Consider the following 19,568-nt stretch of genomic DNA (forward strand, 5'->3'; position numbering starts at 1 on the left):
GAGTAAGAGAATCATTCTGATTCTGAAGATGGAGTAAGAGAATCATTCTGATTCGGAAGATGGAGTAAGAGAATCATTCTGATTCTGAAGATGGAGTAAGAGAATCATTCTGATTCTGATGATGGAGTAAGAGAATCATTCTGATTCTGATGATGGAGTAAGAGAATCATTTTGATTCTGAAGATGGAGTAAGAGAATCATTCTGATTCTGATGATGGAGTAAGAGAATCATTTTGATTCTGAAGATGGAGTAAGAGAATCATTCTGATTCTGAAGATGGAGTAAGAGAATCATTCTGATTCTGATGATGGAGTAAGAGAATCATTTTGATTCTGAAGATGGAGTAAGAGAATCATTCTGATTCGGAAGATGGAGTAAGAGAATCATTCTGATTCTGAAGATGGAGTAAGAGAATCATTCTGATTCTGAAGATGGAGTAAAAGAATCATTCTGATTCTGAAGATGGAGTAAGAGAATCATTCTGATTCGGAAGATGGAGTAAGAGAATCATTCTGATTCTGAAGATGGAGTAAGAGAATCATTCTGATTCTGATGATGGAGTAAGAGAATCATTTTGATACTGAAGATGGAGTAAGAGAATCATTCTGATTCTGATGATGGAGTAAGAGAATCATTCTGATTCTGAAGATGGAGTAAGAGAATCATTTTGATTCTGAAGATGGAGTAAGAGAATCATTTTGATTCTGAAGATGGAGTAAGAGAATCATTCTGATTCTGATGATGGAGTAAGAGAATCATTTTGATACTGAAGATGGAGTAAGAGAATCATTCTGATTCTGATGATGGAGTAAGAGAATCATTCTGATTCTGAAGATGGAGTAAGAGAATCATTCTGATTCTGAAGATGGAGTAAGAGAATCATTCTGATTCTGATGATGGAGTAAGAGAATCATTCTGATTGTGAAGATGGAGTAAGAGAATCATTCTGATTCGGAAGATGGAGTAAGAGAATCATTCTGATTCTGATGATGGAGTAAGAGAATCATTCTGATTCTGAAGATGGAGTAAGAGAATCATTCTGATTCGGAAGATGGAGTAAGAGAATCATTCTGATTCTGAAGATGGAGTAAGAGAATCATTCTGATTCTGAAGATGGAGTAAAAGAATCATTCTGATTCTGAAGATGGAGTAAGAGAATCATTCTGATTCGGAAGATGGAGTAAGAGAATCATTCTGATTCTGAAGATGGAGTAAGAGAATCATTCTGATTCTGATGATGGAGTAAGAGAATCATTTTGATACTGAAGATGGAGTAAGAGAATCATTCTGATTCTGATGATGGAGTAAGAGAATCATTCTGATTCTGAAGATGGAGTAAGAGAATCATTTTGATTCTGAAGATGGAGTAAGAGAATCATTTTGATTCTGAAGATGGAGTAAGAGAATCATTCTGATTCTGATGATGGAGTAAGAGAATCATTTTGATACTGAAGATGGAGTAAGAGAATCATTCTGATTCTGATGATGGAGTAAGAGAATCATTCTGATTCTGAAGATGGAGTAAGAGAATCATTCTGATTCTGAAGATGGAGTAAGAGAATCATTTTGATTCTGAAGATGGAGTAAGAGAATCATTCTGATTCTGAAGATGGAGTAAGAGAAGCATTTTGATTCTGAAGATGGAGTAAGAGAATCATTCTGATTCTGAAGATGGAGTAAGAGAATCATTTTGATTCTGATGATGGAGTAAAAGAATCATTCTGATTCTGATGATGGAGTAAGAGAATCATTCTGATTCTGAAGATGGAGTAAGAGAATCATTTTGATTCTGAAGATGGAGTAAGAGAATCATTCTGATTCTGATGATGGAGTAAGAGAATCATTTTGATTCTGAAGATGGAGTAAGAGAATCATTCTGATTCTGAAGATGGAGTAAGAGAATCATTTTGATTCTGATGATGGAGTAAGAGAATCATTCTGATTCTGAAGATGGAGTAAGAGAATCATTCTGATTCTGAAGATGGAGTAAGAGAATCATTCTAATTCTAGAAGAGGATGAAGATTATGATGCAGATGATGAAGAGGATGATGAAGAGGATGAAGATGATGAAGATTATGAAGATTATGATGATGATGAAGATCATGATGATGACGATGATGATGAAGATGATGATGATGAAGATGATGAAGATGATTATGATGAAGAGGATGAATATTATGATGAAGATGATGAAGATTATGATGATGATGATGAAGATTATGATGAAGATTATGATGATGGTGATGAAGATGATGAAGAGGATGACTATTATGATGAAGATGATGAAGATTATGATGATGATGAAGATTATAAAGATTATGAAGAGGATGATGAAGATTATGATGAAGACGATGAAGAGGATGATGAAGATTATGATGAAGACGATGAAGAGGCTGATGATGAAGATGATGATGATGAAGAGGATGAATATTTTGATGAGGATGATGAAGATTATGAAGATTATGAAGAGGATGATGAAGATGAGAGGTTTAAACACACAAGAACAGAATTCAAATAGAGCTCTTCATGTCTTGAGCAGTTCAATCAGATTGAATCAATCACAGTTTATCATTATAAATGTCGGTGACACACAAACTCTGTTGTTGTGTTGAGCTGGTGGATAAAGTGTCATTGAGATTCAGGGTCACATTCACTGATATCCCCTGCGCTTTAAATTATGCATCACATAACATCCTGCTCATTAAGACAAGACATCCACAAGAGCATTAATTCTTAATTTAAAACCCAAACTACTGCATACGGATGCATCCAACCCTTCATCTGTCCTATTGTCTGAGCAAACCATCAAAACCTTTCCATGAACATCTGAGATGATGTGTGTGTGTCAGACGATTCTCTACCTCTCAGAGCGGCCAGTGTCAGCAGTTCTCTGTTGTTGCTGATGGGGAAACACGAGGTGCTCAGTCTACAACGTGTCTTCAGTGCACACTGAGAGGACGACTGCTTGACACGCATCACATGTGTGACGGGAGGATCACTGGTCGAACCCTGGAGAAACAGCAGAGTCACATCATACAATCCTCATTTCACAGATCATTTATTCACATTGAGTCAGATTTCTCACACGCACAACAATCTATTGATCTGATCTGTACAACTAAACTAAGACAATGTCATTCCATCCACATGAAACTTCTGCTGACATTTGTGATGTTTCACCAGCTACAATTAAAAACAAATGATCAACTGAAAGTCTGTATTACCTGTAATTAAACTAAGTGTTGTTTAATGGATTGTGTTAATTGTGATAGCAGTAAACATCTTCTGTGTCATAAATATACAACCTGAGAAACTATTAATGTTCATGGAAACATAATGTAATACTCTTACAACAAATCACATTAACAACATCTATTCTCACAAAACATAGACTATAATCACTCCATATATGTTTTACCAAGAAATAATAATCAATATTTACCTCATTTTCTGAGTTCTGCTTGTCTTGGTGTTGCTTTCTTCCACTTTTGCTGGATCTCACAGACTAACACAGTTCAGGACCATTAAGATTTTACAGCAGACACAGACAGATATATACAATCATTTCTCAACATATAGCTACCTTTTCTTTCTTTGACTTATGTGGCATTGTGTGTGTGTGTGTGAGACAAGAACTGTGATGCCTGTGAGATCACACACACACTCTCTCTCTCTTGCTGACAACACACACACTCTCTCGCTCACAACACACACTGATTCGTCAGTGACGTGATAGCAGCAGGGTTAGGTGCATTAGGGTTATTATGGGGTTCCTGTCACGTGAACCTCTTGTCCCAAATTAGTCATTAATAAACTACAACAGATGAAGACTATAATAGACTGTATCAAAATATGTGCAATATATAAATTCAGATTTATACTTGTTACTTATAAAAATGTAAAAATATTTGTTTTTATATACCACTTGCACAAGCATACCCAGACCTATGTGCATGTACATAACAACATGTTTGCATGTCATTATTGTCAAGTGTACATGTGTTTTAATGTCGAGATTCTTCATGTCGCTTCTTTCTAAACCTGCTTTCTTCAACATCTCAATGGATTCATCATATAATTTAATAAATGACTAATTGTCTTCCATCCACAACATCAGACAAATTCTGTCTAAAAGGTTGAGCATCAATTGATGATATTATTCTTATTCACAGTTTTTATTGGCACGCCAAACATAATTTTTCTAACAATGTTCAGTTTATACACGTTCAATAACACATGACATGGCAGAAAGCCGCAGAGATGGGCTGACGATTGCGCTTGTGCTGTGTTTCGGCTATCTGGGCGTTGTAGTTCATCTGTCATGACTACTCATGACTTCCAGGTTGTGGAAAACTACATATCCCAGAACACAATGCAACAATAAAGATCCTGTCTGCACTGGGCGTTGGTCAGTGAGTCAGTGACCGTGATACAGCTCGCGCGCTCTGTCACAGCTCAATCTGCGGTTTCTGGCGCTTTATTCTGTGTGAAATGTCTGACAGTGGCGGAGGAGACGACGGCAGCGGCGGGATGGAGGTTTCTGCGGCCGTACAGACGGTGGCGGACGCGTCTGTTTTGCAGAAACACATCCGTAAACTCGTGCCGCTGCTGCTGGAAGATGGCGGGGACGCGCCCGCGGGACTCGAGAGCGCGCTGGAGGAGAAGTGCGCGCTTGAGCAGATGAGAAAATTCCTGTCAGACCCGCAAATTCACTCGATCCTGGTGGAGCGGAACGCTTTGAAAGGTTTAAAACTTTCATTTTACAGCATCTTAACGACTTTAAACTCCTATTACATACATATACAACATTTACATGACGTCATTTTAATGTCTGCGGTTCTGAGTCATCATATGTCAGTATTAAACTAACATTCTCGCAATGTTTGTGTAGTTATGATCAGAACGAAAGTTCTCATATGTTTATTAAAGGAAACATAACATGGTTTTAATGAGACCATAAAGCTGCTTGAATCCGATCAGTGATGAATAATACATTAGATGAGAGGGTGTCTCGACTGCACTATAGGGTCTGTACCATGAGTTTGGGTCAGGGTAATAATGCCTCCTACACACTTCACGACCTTCAAAGACGTCGGTTTGTGGTACCGTTCATATCACACAACTGTCTGTCTTGTCAATTAAGTCGTAGCGTTTTCAAACTACACGAGGAATCGGCGACAGGGGTGAACACATTACACGACTCTTCCTGAACTCCAAATTACATTTCTCAACCGAGAACACGCGAGAAGTGATACGAGACACGAAAACTAATGCATGATCATATGTTATGCATTTCAGAATATGATGTGTGTTTTTAATCATATATTTTATTGGTTACAATATGAAAAAGTGCCTCCTACTGTAAAATCTCCCTATTTGCTGACCTGATTGTCCAAGAGAATTGGCGATTTCTCTTCATCTCTTTCTCCACCCGGTTGTGCTACAGTTCAGATTAAACATCAAATAGTCGCTGGTGTTCCTGCCAATGTTCCTCTAATTTATCCTCCATTTCCAATGAGACTCTTGATACCGCAGCCGCTAGTTGATGTTCTGTTGCAGGTACATCAGGACTCCTCCCACTGAATCGATTCCTGCTCTCTCATTGGATGTAGCTCAACGCTGCTGTTGCATTCAGTCGAAACACATTTCACATTGCATGATTTGGAGTCGCAGACGGGTCCAGATATTTAACATGCTAGATATCTCGCTGACATCGGCGACGCGTCTGCGCTTCTCTCAAATCGGGTCTTTGATAGTTCATACATTGCGACCATCTCTCACGGGAGCGAGCTCCGATTTGCCCACTATTTCAGGCTTTTGTCGGCGAGAAACAATTGGGCTTAAAATAGTGTAGTGTGAACTCTCCATTCGGGTCAGCTGTTCTGTTCTGGTGCGCATGCGCAACGTGGAACTGCTTCCTGTATAACGGTCTACTTCAGGTTGGGCTGTTCGATTCCACAAATTTGGGAATCGTCTCCGGTTCCTGGTTTTCGATTCTGAAAAAACGTGAGGTGAAAGTTATATCTCATAATAAACGGCTCACTACAAAGCGTTCTTGGCACTGTTTATAATGGTATTGATGACATTTACTATTATTATAACCATAACCCTAATTCAGTGGTTCCCAAACTTTTAACAGGCATGTACCCCCTGAGACATTATAGATCTTCCGGAGTACCCCCAACACCACCAATTGTTAACAACAAGTTTTTTTTTATTTAATATTTATTTTTATCAATTTTGTCGAGAATAGTGAATAGAATCATACAAATAGGCTATGATACAAATCTCATCAAAAGTCAACATATGATACAAATGTGCTGAATATAATGATTTTAAACAGATATGAACCCAATCTCCACTCTCGAATATTTTGTTAATAGAAAAAGTGTGATCATGTCAGATCAGAACGCCAATGAAAGGTTTACCCGCCAAAGCTTTAAAGCACGAGCAAATAATGAACTTTTGTGATTGCGAATAAGTGCAGTGTCATGTGAGTGTAACTCTACCGCTGCATTAACATGTGAAGTGAACGTAGGCTACGTCGAGTTTTATAGTATTGGGACTGAGGACCCAGAACTGTAGCTGATGTGTGCGCTGTAGCACGATACTGCCATATTTTAGTTTCCATTCTTATTGTGTTTCCACAACAATGTTAGTGAGTAAATCTACTGAAATTGCCACCATAACAGTGGAGTGTGATGTGTTAGATGTAGGGCTACCACATTTTTAAATAACTATTAGCAGAAGTTAATATAATAAAATACGTAGACCTACGCCAAAAAACTAGTTGAGGATAAATTCTTTAAAATTGGGCAATTCCAGCGTTATGGACGTGACATTTGCAGACAAAACTTGAAATATAAATTCTCAGAAAATGCATTTAATATACACATGCGTTTTATATTTAATGTGAGGGAAATAAGGGGAAATAATATGAGGTATTGCCCCAAGTGAAGGAGTTCAAGTACCTCGGGGTCTTGTTCACGAGTGAGGGGACAATGGAGCGGGAGGTTGGCCGGAGAATCGGGGCAGGGGGGGCGGTATTGCACTCGCTCTATCGCACCGTTGTCACAAAAAGAGAGCTGAGCCGAAAGGCAAAGCTCTCGATCTACCGGTCAATTTTTGTTCCTACCCTCACCTGTGGTCATGAAGGCTGGGTCATGACCAAAAGAACTAGGTCGCGAGTACAAGCGGCCGAAATGGGCTTCCACAGAAGGGTGGCGGGCTTCTCCCTTAGAGATAGGGTGAGGAGCTCAGTCATCCGTGAGGAGCTCGGAGTAGAGCCGCTGCTCCTTTGCGTCGAAAGGAGTCAGTTGAGGTGGTTTGGGCATCTGGTAAGGATGCCCCCTGGGTGCCTCCCTAGGGAGGTGTTTCAGGCACGTCCAGCTGGGAGGAGGCCTCGGGGAAGACCCAGGATTAGGTGGAGAGACTACATCCCCACACTGGACTGGGAACGCCTCGGGGTCCCCCAGTCAGAGCTGGTTAATGTGGCTCGGGATAGGGAAGTTTGGGGCCCCCTGCTGGAGCAGCTGCCCCCGCGACCCGACTTCAGATAAGCGGTTGAAGATGGATGGATGAGGGAAATACACATGTGACGTGACACAAAAAATCTTTAACTTTTAGACCTGTGGCAAAATATGTTTTAGTAATTCTATGAACTACACTGCACAAAACAAAAGTAATGCTACCCACCGGATGAGGGTCGGCCTCCACAGAACTTAAAATATTATTTTTATTTAATTTTTCGTGTTCGCATTTATGAGGGAAAAAACAATGTTACCAACATGACCGCTCTGAAAGTGACTTTAAAACTTTCTTTAAAGTGAATTTCGTTTTTTATTAATTGTATCTTAATTTTAATCAATGTTTCATCAACCAAGTGCCTGGATTTAATAAATAAGAAGTAAATATAGTAGAAAATAGATCATCATGACACGGAGGCGCGGCGCGTGAACTGGACTCTCGTCTAATAAATGAACCGAAACACAGCGTATAAGGTACTTGCCTCACAGGCCTGAGAAATATAGAAAACTTGAAATGTCTACTTTTTAACAGAACAATTCAAAACAAAAGAAATCAGACTCTCTGCTTATGTAATCTGTATGAAATGTGCATTTCTCTCTACTGAAGATCGCGAGTCAACATCGCCAACTTCATCTTTGCAGCCGACACTGACAAACACTTGTTTATTAATAAACAATTAAAATGTCTCCTTGCTATATTTGACATATTCATAATCATTACTTTTGCCGGTTCTTTGTGGCAGCTTTTAGATACTTTATTGGCAGCGCCACCTTTGCATGTTACATGAACGCGTCACCACTGCATCAGCACCGAAAACATGATTTCTTTCAAATCTAAAACCAAAAATCGTGATTCGAACCGAATTGTAGGTTTGGTCTATCGTTACAGCCCTAGTTAGATGAGAAAGCAGGAGTTTAGTCGTTTGGTTGTAAAAAAAACAATGGCTATCTGAACATCTTTGCCAAGCGCAAACCAGTACAGAAGTAATCAATAAATTATCGGGGAGGGTCATGCCTTTTTTCACTATCATTTTGGAGGGTTATAGAAAAAAAATATTGCTGGCGAAGGGAGGGTCACGTCTTTTTTTGACTACAGATCTCAAAACTCCTCCGGTAGCCCCTTAAATAAAAAACGAACAGTCCCTTAGATATTCTTTCGTACCCCCTGAAATCAGTCCACGTACCCCTGGAGGTACGCGTACCCCAGTTTGACAACCGTGGCCCTAATTCAATCCCATGAGATGAATCTGAGCAAAGTTTTCCAAGAACTACCCAAAATAATCTTAAAAGCTCCATTAAAATTGTCTGTTATCGCTGATGATTTTCTTTTTTAGAAAGAGATTTATATATTTTAATGTACAGTAACTGTCCACTACCGTTAATACACTGAATAAAATGTCGAAACAATACACATTTCAGTTCTACTGGTTTATTTCATACAGTCTAAAAAATCACTTTTTATAATGTGCATTCACTTTTTATTTGATTTCTTAAAATAATTTGTGTAAAATGTAGGTTAACTAAAAAAAAAAAAAAAAAATATATATATATATATATGCAAATGGTTTTAAAACGCTGTAAAAATGTTGAGAACGATTAGAGAAGTGTTGGATTCTCACTTTTATAAGTGCGGTACATTAATCAATTAACCTAACCCTAAAGCTTAAAGTGTACTCCTGTCCGCGTTCCACGGTGGTCCGTGCTTATTCTGTGTGACGTCATTATTTTCATCAGGAGTGTCCGTGTGCAGACAGATTGTTCTGTCTGTGCGGAGAAATGCTCATGCACAATGTTGACTGAGAAAGGGATACACTAGGGGACTTTACACACAGTTGTCAAGCATTAATTCCTCTTGCGCATTTCTCCACACACATTCCACATGGACAGACAAATCTGGCAGCACACGGACACTCCGGATGACGAAAATGAAGTTTCGTGGATGGTGCACGGACAGGTGAAGTATACTTTGGGCATTAAAGTCCCTCTTAAGGCAGGCGAACACTTTGCGATTGACCGAATCTTTCCAGTCGGGAGAGATCACATGGAAATCGTCGGCACTCGTGTGGTCGCGGCTCACATAGTGTGAGAGGAATTACGAGCAGCTCATGACCACCCGATCATTTTTTTAAATGTTTAAAAAATTTGGGCCGATTTGGCGACGTACCTGAAGTTGACCAGTCAAGAGAAGTTGTTACAGCTCACACGATCAATGTAAACAGAGTTTTCATGAAGCCGTTACACATTTGGAGAAAACGGTCGTGTTAAAACTGTGTTTTTCCCATATTATTCACAACCACATCACTGGGAATTATTCTGCAGAAATGCTGTTCTCTGCCATATGGGTTGTGCTAGAAAAACATTTTTATCACTTTGACGGACCAAGTTTTCAAATTTCTGTCATGGTCTGTTTTTATTTGTCATACTTGCATTTGTTTCAGTTCTACGGCTACATTTTAGGTGGATCTGTTATAATTGTATATGCTCACGATAGTGGATATGTGCAAGATTTCCCAAGTGCAAGTCTGGTGAAAACAAGGACTTCTAGGTTGCAAGTTCGACCTGTCACTCAACCGCTGTGCAAAAAAAAAAAATGTTTCTCCCCAATTTGTAACGGCCAATTCCTAATGTGCTGTAAGTCCTCGTGGTGTCGTAGTGACTCGCCTCAATCCGGGTGTCGGAGGATGAATCTCAGTTGCCTCCGCGTCTGAGACCGCCAATTCGCACATCTTATCATGTGACTTGAGCGTGTTACCGTGGAGACGTAGCGCGTGTGGAGGCTTCACGTTATTCTCCGTGGCATCCACGCACAATTCACCACACGCCCCACCGAGAGCGAGAACCACATTATAGTGACCACGAGGAGGTTACCCCATGTGACTCTACCCTCCCTAGCAACCGGGCCAATTTGGTTGCTAAGGAGACCCGACTGGAGTCACTCACCACACGCCCCACCGAGAGCGAGAACCACATTATAGTGACCACGAGGAGGTTACCCCATGTGACTCTACCCTCCCTAGCAACGGGCCAATTTGGTTGCTAAGGAGACCTGGCTGGAGTCACTCACCACACGCTGAATTCAAACTCACGACTCCAGGTGTGATAGTCAGAGTCAATACTCGTGAGATACACCGGTCCGGCTAATAATATTTTTAAGCTTTGCTGTGCAAATTTAAATTGCATTCACATGGACAAGAACTCACGGATCTTCAGCATGTCAACAGATGCTGAACCAATCACAGTGCTTAAAGTATTGCCGGATCTCCGGCGTGCAGCCGTGAGGGAAAAAAATAAAATAATATTTGGGAACCTGCGCATGCGGTTTAATATTTTCTAGTCAATTTATTTCACCTACCAATCATATGAGAGGAACGCAGCTCTAATTAACGTTACAAGCCTATCAGAAGCAGAGAAGGGCGGGTCCTGGCAACACAGTATGATTGACACCCATATATCAATCTCACGTTAGCGTTGTCGGTGAAATGGAGCGCAAGTTTATGAAGCCTGGGGATGATGTCCTAGCAATAGATAAAGGACTCAAAAATAAATGGCGCTGGGCGTGGATTGAAGAAAGTAGAGATGGCGAGCCTTTTGGCAGTTGGTGCCAGAAACTGAGAGAGCCCGATTTGCTCGAGGAAGCTACTGTATGCCAGCAGCTGTAAGAAAGTGCTTGCTCGTCATGATTTATACTCCGGTCATAAAGCCGCTGTCCGTGCACTCAAACGTACCACGACGTTGCCGGGAGCAACTGTTACAGCTGACACACCGTGGTCTATGACTGACCCTGTCTGCGATTTAAAAATACGTGCAGAACATGATTTGTCATTCAGAATTTCGCAGCCACTGGTCACCCTGTGTAGAAAACTAGCAGAAGACAAAAAAGCATTAACTAGCCTGTCGGTTTCAAATCAACATGCGAGTTACATGAACACTCCATCTTCTGGTCCAAATGTCTTCAAAAGAAAGTTTGCAGGACTTTGCTTACAACCCAGAAAAAAATAAAAAATAAGTGATAATGGCCTTGATTTTCACTTCTAATCTTCAGTTTAGCAGTTCAGTTCTTTCGCACTTTGAGCACTTGTTATTGTTCAGAAGAAAACACTTTATTTGACATATTACTTTTAAATAAATGGTGCAAAGCATAATCATTGAAGAGAAGTGAATCTGTCCATCTCAGTCTCAGTTTACCAGTTTTTAAGCACTTTAAGCTCATGTTACTGTATTTTTGTTATTATAGTCAATATTTGAAGATAAGTCTGTCTGTGCAGCCACTCCCCCGTCTTAAAGCGCACTCTTCATGATGAAATATTGAAATATAGTTTTTCTGCAGATGGATTCTGATATTCTATTTAAATACACTATTTGTTTTCATTTACCTACTTCAGTCATGAATCATCTTTGAAATTATAAACATTATACAACATTAGGCTATATTTCTAAGCTAATAAAATAGATTAAAGGAATATTCTGTGTTCAACACAAGTTCAGATCAATCGACAGCAATTGTGGGATAATGTTGATTACCGCAAAAATGTATTTCAACTCGTTCCTCCTTTTGTGGAAAAAAGTAGGATTGAAGGTTGGACAATTGTTAAAGTGTTTTAACCAAATTAGGCACTGACTTGGTTACAAACTAACTAGAAGTTACATTACAGTCCAGAGAGAGGGTGCGCTGTTTAACGTCAGCCGTTTAGATGTGCAGAAACAACACGCAGGATCTGTCAAACCTCATTCAGGTGCACATGTGCGTGCGCTAATCTTAAACTGAACAGTAGCCTGATTGGTTTGGTCAACTCCACCAATCCTGATACCCTGACTATGGTACAGGCCTCAGATCAGATGAGTGATCACATGAGGAACATTCAGGCCTCAAAATGAAGCTTTTTTTTCATTCAACACTGCTTTTATCATCTGATGTTTTTCTCATTTATATTTTATATTATTTAAGTGTTGGGTCTGCTGTTGTTTCTGTGCAGATTTGAACAAACATGAACTCTCTCAGTTTTATCCATGATGTCACGGTCACATGCTTTCTTTGTTTTATTTATAGTGTATGTTTTCAGTGATTTCTCATTTTGAATGTTGAATGTCAAAAATCGCTGCTAGTTGTTTTTTCTGACACTTGTTTGGACTGCAGAGGATGTTGGTGATGAAGGTGAAGAGGAGAAAGAGTGTATTTCCTACAGCATCAGCATTGACATTCATTACGGGCTCAAATCAAACAGGTAACAAGCTCATATTGAGAGTTTTAGATTATAATTGATTTATGATATTAGTTATCTAATGGAATTAGTGTGTTATGTGAGATGAGGCTTTTCACTCCGCGACTAACAGGGACACATGATCTTTCAGCCTCGCTTTGATCAAGCGGACAGGAGTTATTGATGCAGACAAACCCATCTCGACTCAGGTGCGAGTTCTGACTCTAAGTGAGGATTCTCCATACGAGACACTGCACTCTTTCATCAGTAATGCGGTCGCTCCATACTTCAAATCCTACATCCGAGAGTCCGGCAAAGCCGACAGGTAACGTCACCTCTGACCTTATGGATGATGTTTAGAGAATGCAGCACTGCCCTTTTTAAGCATGTATACATTAACTTGTATATCAGTCACCTTTCAGCATTACTGAACAGAACAGGTGTGTGTGTTTGGTTCAGGGATGGAGATAAGATGGCTCCCTCAGTGGAGAAGAAGATTGCCGAGTTGGAGATGGGGCTCCTCCACCTGCAGCAGAATATTGAGATCCCAGAGATCAGTCTGCTCATCCACCCCATCATCACTAATGTGGCGAAGCAGTGCTACTGAGCCACAGAAAAGCCCAAGGTCACTGACTTTGGTGACAAAGTGGAGGATCCAACATTCCTGAACCAGCTGCAGTCTGGAGTCAATCGCTGGATCAGAGAAATCCAGAAGGTTTGAGCTTCATAGCATTACTGCGTTCAAATAGTGTTACTGTGCAAGAAACATTATTGGAGTTGTGGGTAGTTGGGAAAAAATGTCCAAAACATGATTGTGATCTCAGGTTTGTGCTGCGGTTTCTGACCTGTGACCTGTTCTCAGGTGACTAAACTGGACCGTGACCCGGCCTCTGGGACCGCCCTGCAGGAGATCAGCTTCTGGCTGAACCTCGAGCGTGCCCTCAACCGCATTCAGGAGAAGAGAGAGAGCCCAGAGGTCTTGCTCACCTTAGACATCCTGAAACACGGCAAACGCTTCCACGCCACAGTCAGCTTCGACACGGACACGGGTGAGGTGTCTTTAAATCCCTGCAGGAGTTATCTCAAGTGTCATCTAATTATGTGTTGCTTTTCTAACATTTGGGTCTGTCGTAATGTGTGTTTCTCAGGGTTGAAGCAGGCCGTGGAGACTGTTAATGATTACAACCCCCTGATGAAAGACTTTCCCCTCAACGACCTTCTGTCAGCCACTGAGCTGGACAAGATACGGCAGGCGTTGGTAGCCATCTTCAACCACCTGCGCAAGATCCGAAACACCAAGTATCCCATCCAGCGTGCGTTACGACTGGTGGAGGCCATCTCGCGAGACCTCAGCTCTCAGCTGCTCAAAGTTCTGGGCACTCGCAAGCTCATGCATGTGGCCTATGAAGAGTTTGAGAAGGTACTGCTGCTGTTCAGGTCTCGTTCATTCTGCAGCGGTGCACCTGCAGCTCACAGCTTATATTCTTGTGTCGTCCTCAGGTGATGGTGGCGTGTTTTGAAGTCTTCCAGACGTGGGAGGATGAGTATGAGAAACTTCAGGTACTCCTGAGGGATATTGTGAAGAGGAAGAGAGAGGAGAATCTGAAGATGGTATGGCGTTTAAGCCCCGCCCACCGCAAGCTTCAGGCCCGCTTGGACCACATGCGGCGGTTCAGACGCCAACATGAGCAGCTCAGAGCAGTTATTGTTCGTGTGCTGAGACCTCAGGTACTAAATCTGATTATTATTTGAAGAGTTTAGAACTCAGAGAAGTTTTCGTTGTGCTGATGTATTTCCTCTTGAAACAGGAGGTTGGGAATAGACTTATTGAAGGGCTTCTTATTTTTTTGCAAACTTTTGTCACAGTCCAGCAAAACCATGATGTGCTACTTGCTATTGGAGATGGTATTAATGGAGGGACATTTTCGTCCTAGAGAGTATTTAACTGGACAGACAGTTCTATAGGTCCTCGAGTGCAAGAGGATGACATCAGTATATTTGGTACATTTAGCATATAGTTGACCTCAAAGCTAACAGACATGAACTACAAGCCAAAAAAGTCAATGTCAAGAGATTTTGAATCGAATGTTTAGATGAATACAAACTAATGGTGTGAAACACTTTCCATTAAAGCATTAAATCGTTGTATAACGGGCTCATTCATTGTTCTGTTTTCATTTGCAGTTGTCTGCCGTGCCCCAGCATGCTCAGGGGGAGACTGCCGAACAGCCCGATATGAAGGTGACCGAGGTTCTGTTCGATGCTGCAGATGCAAACGCCATCGAGGAAGTGAATCTGGCTTATGAAAATGTGAAGGAGGTTGATGGATTGGACGTGTCAAAGGAGGGAATGGAGGCGTGGGAAGCAGCTATGAAGCGCTACGATGAGCGTATCGACCGCGTGGAGACCCGCATCACCGCACGCCTGCGTGACCAGTTGGGCACCGCCAAGAACGCCAATGAAATGTTCCGTATATTCTCTCGCTTTAACGCCCTGTTTGTCCGTCCACACATCCGTGGAGCCATCCGAGAGTACCAGACGCAGCTCATCCAGCGCGTCAAAGATGACATCGAGTCGCTGCACGACAAGTTCAAAGTTCAATACCCTCAGAGCCAGTCCTGTAAGATGAGTCATGTGAGAGATCTGCCTCCGGTCTCTGGATCCATTATTTGGGCCAAACAGATCGACCGACAGCTCACCGCCTACATGAAGCGCGTGGAGGATGTTCTTGGAAAGGGCTGGGAGAATCACGTGGAGGGTCTGAAGCTCAAGCAGGATGGTGACAGTTTCCGTGCCAAACTCAACACGCAGGAGATTTTTGATGACTGGGCTCGCAAGGTGCAGCAGCGCAACCTCGGCGTGTCTGGCCGCATCTTCACCATCGAGAACACGCGTGCCCGCGGCCGCACGGGAACCGTGCTAAAGCTCAAAGTGAACTTCCTCCCCGAGATCATCACCCTCTCCAAGGAAGTGCGCAACCTGAAGTGGCTGAGCTTCCGCGTGCCGCTGGCCATCGTTAACAAAGCTCATCAGGCCAATCAGCTGTATCCATTCGCCATCTCTCTTATCGAGAGCGTCCGCACGTATGAGCGCACCTGTGAGAAGGTGGAAGAACGGATGTCCATCTCTCTACTGGTGGCAGGACTGAAGAAGGAGGTCCAGGCGTTGGTCACTGAGGGCATCGCTCTGGTCTGGGAGTCCTACAAACTCGACCCTTATGTCCAGCGTCTGGCGGAAACGGTCTTCAACTTCCAGGAAAAGGTTGGTCAGTCAAAGACCTGTGCAATGGTACATGTTTACATTCAAGAGAAAAAGACAAAGTGTGAATGTGATGTTGAATTGTAGGTGGATGACCTTCTACTGATTGAGGAGAAGATTGATTTGGAGGTTCGTTCTCTTGAGACCTGCATGTATGAAAATAAGACCTTCAATGAGATCCTGAGCCGCATTCAGAAAGCTGTTGATGACCTCAACTTGCACTCTTATTCTAATCTGCCCATCTGGGTCAATAAACTGGACATTGAGGTGAGTTACACTGGACTAAACGTAAAGGAGACATTAATCAGACGTTTGACACATGAGACTTAACTCAAATGTACGCAGCATAAATGGCAAAATAGGCATTCACAGAATAAATCGACATGGTCCATGTTTCATTTGCAGATCGAGCGCATCCTTGGCGTGCGTTTGCAGGCGGGACTCAAGGCCTGGACGCAGGTCCTCAGGGGACAGATGGAGGACAAGGCTGATGTGGACATGGACACTGAAACTCCACAACTCAGTCACAAGCCTGGAGGAGAACCAAAGATCAAGGCAAGGCATCACAGCGTAGATTTGACCCCTCATTTCTGCTTATGTGTAGAAACCGCTGCTGTAACCCTAGACTGTTTTACCTCGATTACACTGAATTATTGTCTTTTGTCCAAACAGAACGTCATCCATGAATTGAGGATCACAAACCAAGTGATCTATCTGAACCCGCCTATTGAAGACTGCCGCTACAGACTCTATCAGGAGATGTTCTACTGGAAGATGGTCATTCTGTCACTGCCCAGAATTCAGAGTCAGAGATATCAGGTGTGTGTGTGTGTGTGTGTGTGTGTGTGTGTGTGTGTGTGTGTGTGTGTGTGTGTGTGTGTGTGCGTGCGTGCGTGCGTGCGTGTGTTAACTTCTGCTCTTGAAACAGGTTGGTGTTCACTACGAGTTATCAGAAGAGGAAAAGTTCTACAGGAATGCTCTGACCAGAATGCCTGATGGGCCGGCGGCGCTGGAGGAATCTTATAATGCCGTGAAGGAAAATGTGTCTGAGGTGGAGCAATATGTGAAGGTAATGTTCATTGCTCTGATTGGGCTTTTTAAAGATTGTCCTATTTTTGTACAGAAACAAGCAGACTGATTGTGTTTCCTCCTTTAGGTGTGGCTGCAGTATCAGTGTCTGTGGGACATGCAGCCGGAGAATATTTATAACCGTCTGGGAGAAGATCTCAATAAGTGGCAGGCGCTGCTCGTGCAGATCCGCAAAGCTCGAGGCACGTTTGACAACGCAGAGACCAGGAAAGAGTTTGGACCCGTCATCATAGACTACGGCAAGGTCAGAATGTGACCGCTTGCATCTCCATTCTTCATGATGTGTTCAGTGTTGTCATTTGCTAAACTTCTGTCAATGCTTCATCTTTGATGGTTTAGGTTCAGTCCAAGGTGAATCTAAAGTACGACTCGTGGCATAAGGAGGTTCTGAGTAAGTTTGGGCAGATGTTGGGCAACAACATGCTGGACTTCCACTCTCAGATCTCTAAGGTGAGTGCAGGTCTCAGCGTTGAAGCGTCGTGTTTGTTCGTCCATGTGAGTTTGTCTGAAATTCTGTGTGATTCTTCAGTCTCGTCAAGAACTGGAGCAGCATTCAGTTGACACGGCGAGCACCTCCGACGCCGTCACCTTCATTACGTACGTGCAGACCCTCAAACGCAAGATCAAACAGTTTGAGAAGCAAGTAGATGTGAGTGTAATCCACCACATTTAGATTCATAAATGTATTTCTGTTGAGGAAACATGACACAAATCTTCTCGTCCCTGAAGCTGTTCCGTAATGGCCAGCGTCTTCTGGAAAAGCAGCGCTTCCAGTTCCCCCCCTCGTGGCTGTACATTGATAATATCGAGGGCGAGTGGGGCGCGTTCAGTGACATCATGAAGCGCAAGGACACAGCCATCCAGCAGCAGGTGGCTAACCTTCAGATGAAGATCGTTCAGGAGGATCGTGCAGTGGAGAACCGCACCACAGACCTGCTGTCAGACTGGGAGAAGACCAAACCAGTGGCGGTATGTTCAGCTCATTTGTGTAAACCATCTGCCAGCAGCAGTTACAAGTTCATTTCAGGTCTTGAGTGTTTCTCTGCTGTTTGATCTGTAGGGGAGTCTGCGTCCAGAGGAAGCGCTGCAGTCGCTCACCATCTATGAGGGGAAATTTGGCCGTCTGAAGGATGACCGAGAGAAGTGTGCAAAAGCAAAAGAGGCGTTAGAGCTGACGGACACGGGTCTACTGAGCAGCAGTGAGGAGAGAGTGCAGGTGACTCCCGTTAAAACCCTAACCTTTAAAATAATCTATAGTTTTGCTTTGGGTTGTAATGAAGTATTACTCTAAATGAGTGCAGCAGACTTTCAGAAATGTGCTCCGTTCAAGCTCAAACACTGCAGCTGTCTTACCAATTTGTAATTTTATCAAATAAGACAGGATAGGATACTTGTGCTGTTGTTTCCCACCAAAAGTGATGTCATTCCTGAAGAAAACTTGTGTGTGTGTGAAGTTTGACTTTTTGGTTAAATGCTTATTATAAAAGACTGACAGGATAGAAAGTGGATCTAGAGATCGTGTGTGTGTGTGTGTGTGTGTGTGTGTGTGTGTGTGTGTGTGTGTGGTTTGTCAGGTTGCTCTGGAGGAGCTTCAGGATCTGAAGGGCGTTTGGTCTGAGCTGTCGAAGGTCTGGGAGCAGATCGATCAGATGAAGGAGCAGCCGTGGGTCTCTGTGCAGCCGCGCAAGGTGAACGACACACCTGCACCTCAGTGCGTGACACCTGATTATCAGTCCGTTTGTGTTACTGACTTCATGTTGGTGTTTACAGCTGCGGCAGAATTTAGACGCTCTTCTCAACCAGCTGAAGAACTTCCCCGCTCGTCTGCGGCAGTACGCTTCATACGAGCATGTGCAGAGAATGCTCAAAGGATACATGAAGGTGAGACACTTGCGCTGGTGAACGTTGGGTGAGAGACTGTGGTCTTGCAGTGGTCCATCTGAACTCTGTGTTGGTCTCCAGGTGAACATGCTGGTGATCGAGCTGAAGTCTGAAGCTCTGAAGGACCGTCACTGGAAGCAGCTAATGAAGCGTCTGCATGTGAACTGGGTTCTGTCAGAACTCAGTCTGGGGCAGATCTGGGACGTGGACCTGCAGAAGAACGAGATGGTGGTGAAGGACGTGCTGCTGGTGGCTCAGGGAGAGATGGCGCTCGAGGAGTTCCTCAAACAGGTTTCTCATCTATAATGCTGTATCTATATCTCATAACTCCATTGACTTTAGGGATCTTTATGAGATGTTTGTGTCAAAGGTCAAACTCTGTTTCTTGAACTGTAGATTCGTGAAGTGTGGAACTCCTACGAGCTCGATCTGGTCAACTATCAGAATAAGTGTCGCCTGATTCGCGGATGGGACGATCTGTTCAACAAAGTCAAGGAGCACATCAACAGTGTGTCGGCCATGAAACTGTCTCCTTACTACAAGGTAATGTAGTTAGATTTAGTTTCTCTGATGCAGGTTGTGTGAAAAGGTCTGTGTTGATTTAAAGACTTGACC

The 19,568-nt window shown here is 42.7% G+C and overlaps 1 protein-coding gene across 1 annotated transcript in view; it reads left to right on the forward strand.

The window, feature by feature from the left end:
• Nucleotides 1-4,427: 4,427 nt before the first annotated feature.
• Nucleotides 4,428-19,568, forward strand: part of dync1h1 (dynein, cytoplasmic 1, heavy chain 1) — a 34,483-nt gene continuing 19,342 nt past the window's right edge. Inside the window, 21 exon segments of the mRNA XM_052145058.1 lie at nt 4,428-4,745; nt 12,662-12,749; nt 12,877-13,050; nt 13,185-13,440; nt 13,588-13,774; nt 13,874-14,145; nt 14,226-14,453; nt 14,910-15,986; nt 16,071-16,250; nt 16,389-16,538; nt 16,656-16,802; nt 16,912-17,052; nt 17,140-17,316; nt 17,412-17,522; nt 17,602-17,721; nt 17,802-18,041; nt 18,133-18,288; nt 18,647-18,760; nt 18,843-18,953; nt 19,035-19,244; nt 19,350-19,496. Coding sequence (XP_052001018.1) covers nt 4,493-4,745; nt 12,662-12,749; nt 12,877-13,050; nt 13,185-13,440; nt 13,588-13,774; nt 13,874-14,145; nt 14,226-14,453; nt 14,910-15,986; nt 16,071-16,250; nt 16,389-16,538; nt 16,656-16,802; nt 16,912-17,052; nt 17,140-17,316; nt 17,412-17,522; nt 17,602-17,721; nt 17,802-18,041; nt 18,133-18,288; nt 18,647-18,760; nt 18,843-18,953; nt 19,035-19,244; nt 19,350-19,496 — 4,539 coding nt within the window. The 5' untranslated portion in view covers nt 4,428-4,492.

The sequence above is a fragment of the Xyrauchen texanus genome, chromosome 16 (genome assembly GCF_025860055.1).
Source record: "Xyrauchen texanus isolate HMW12.3.18 chromosome 16, RBS_HiC_50CHRs, whole genome shotgun sequence".
NCBI lineage: Eukaryota > Metazoa > Chordata > Actinopteri > Cypriniformes > Catostomidae > Xyrauchen > Xyrauchen texanus.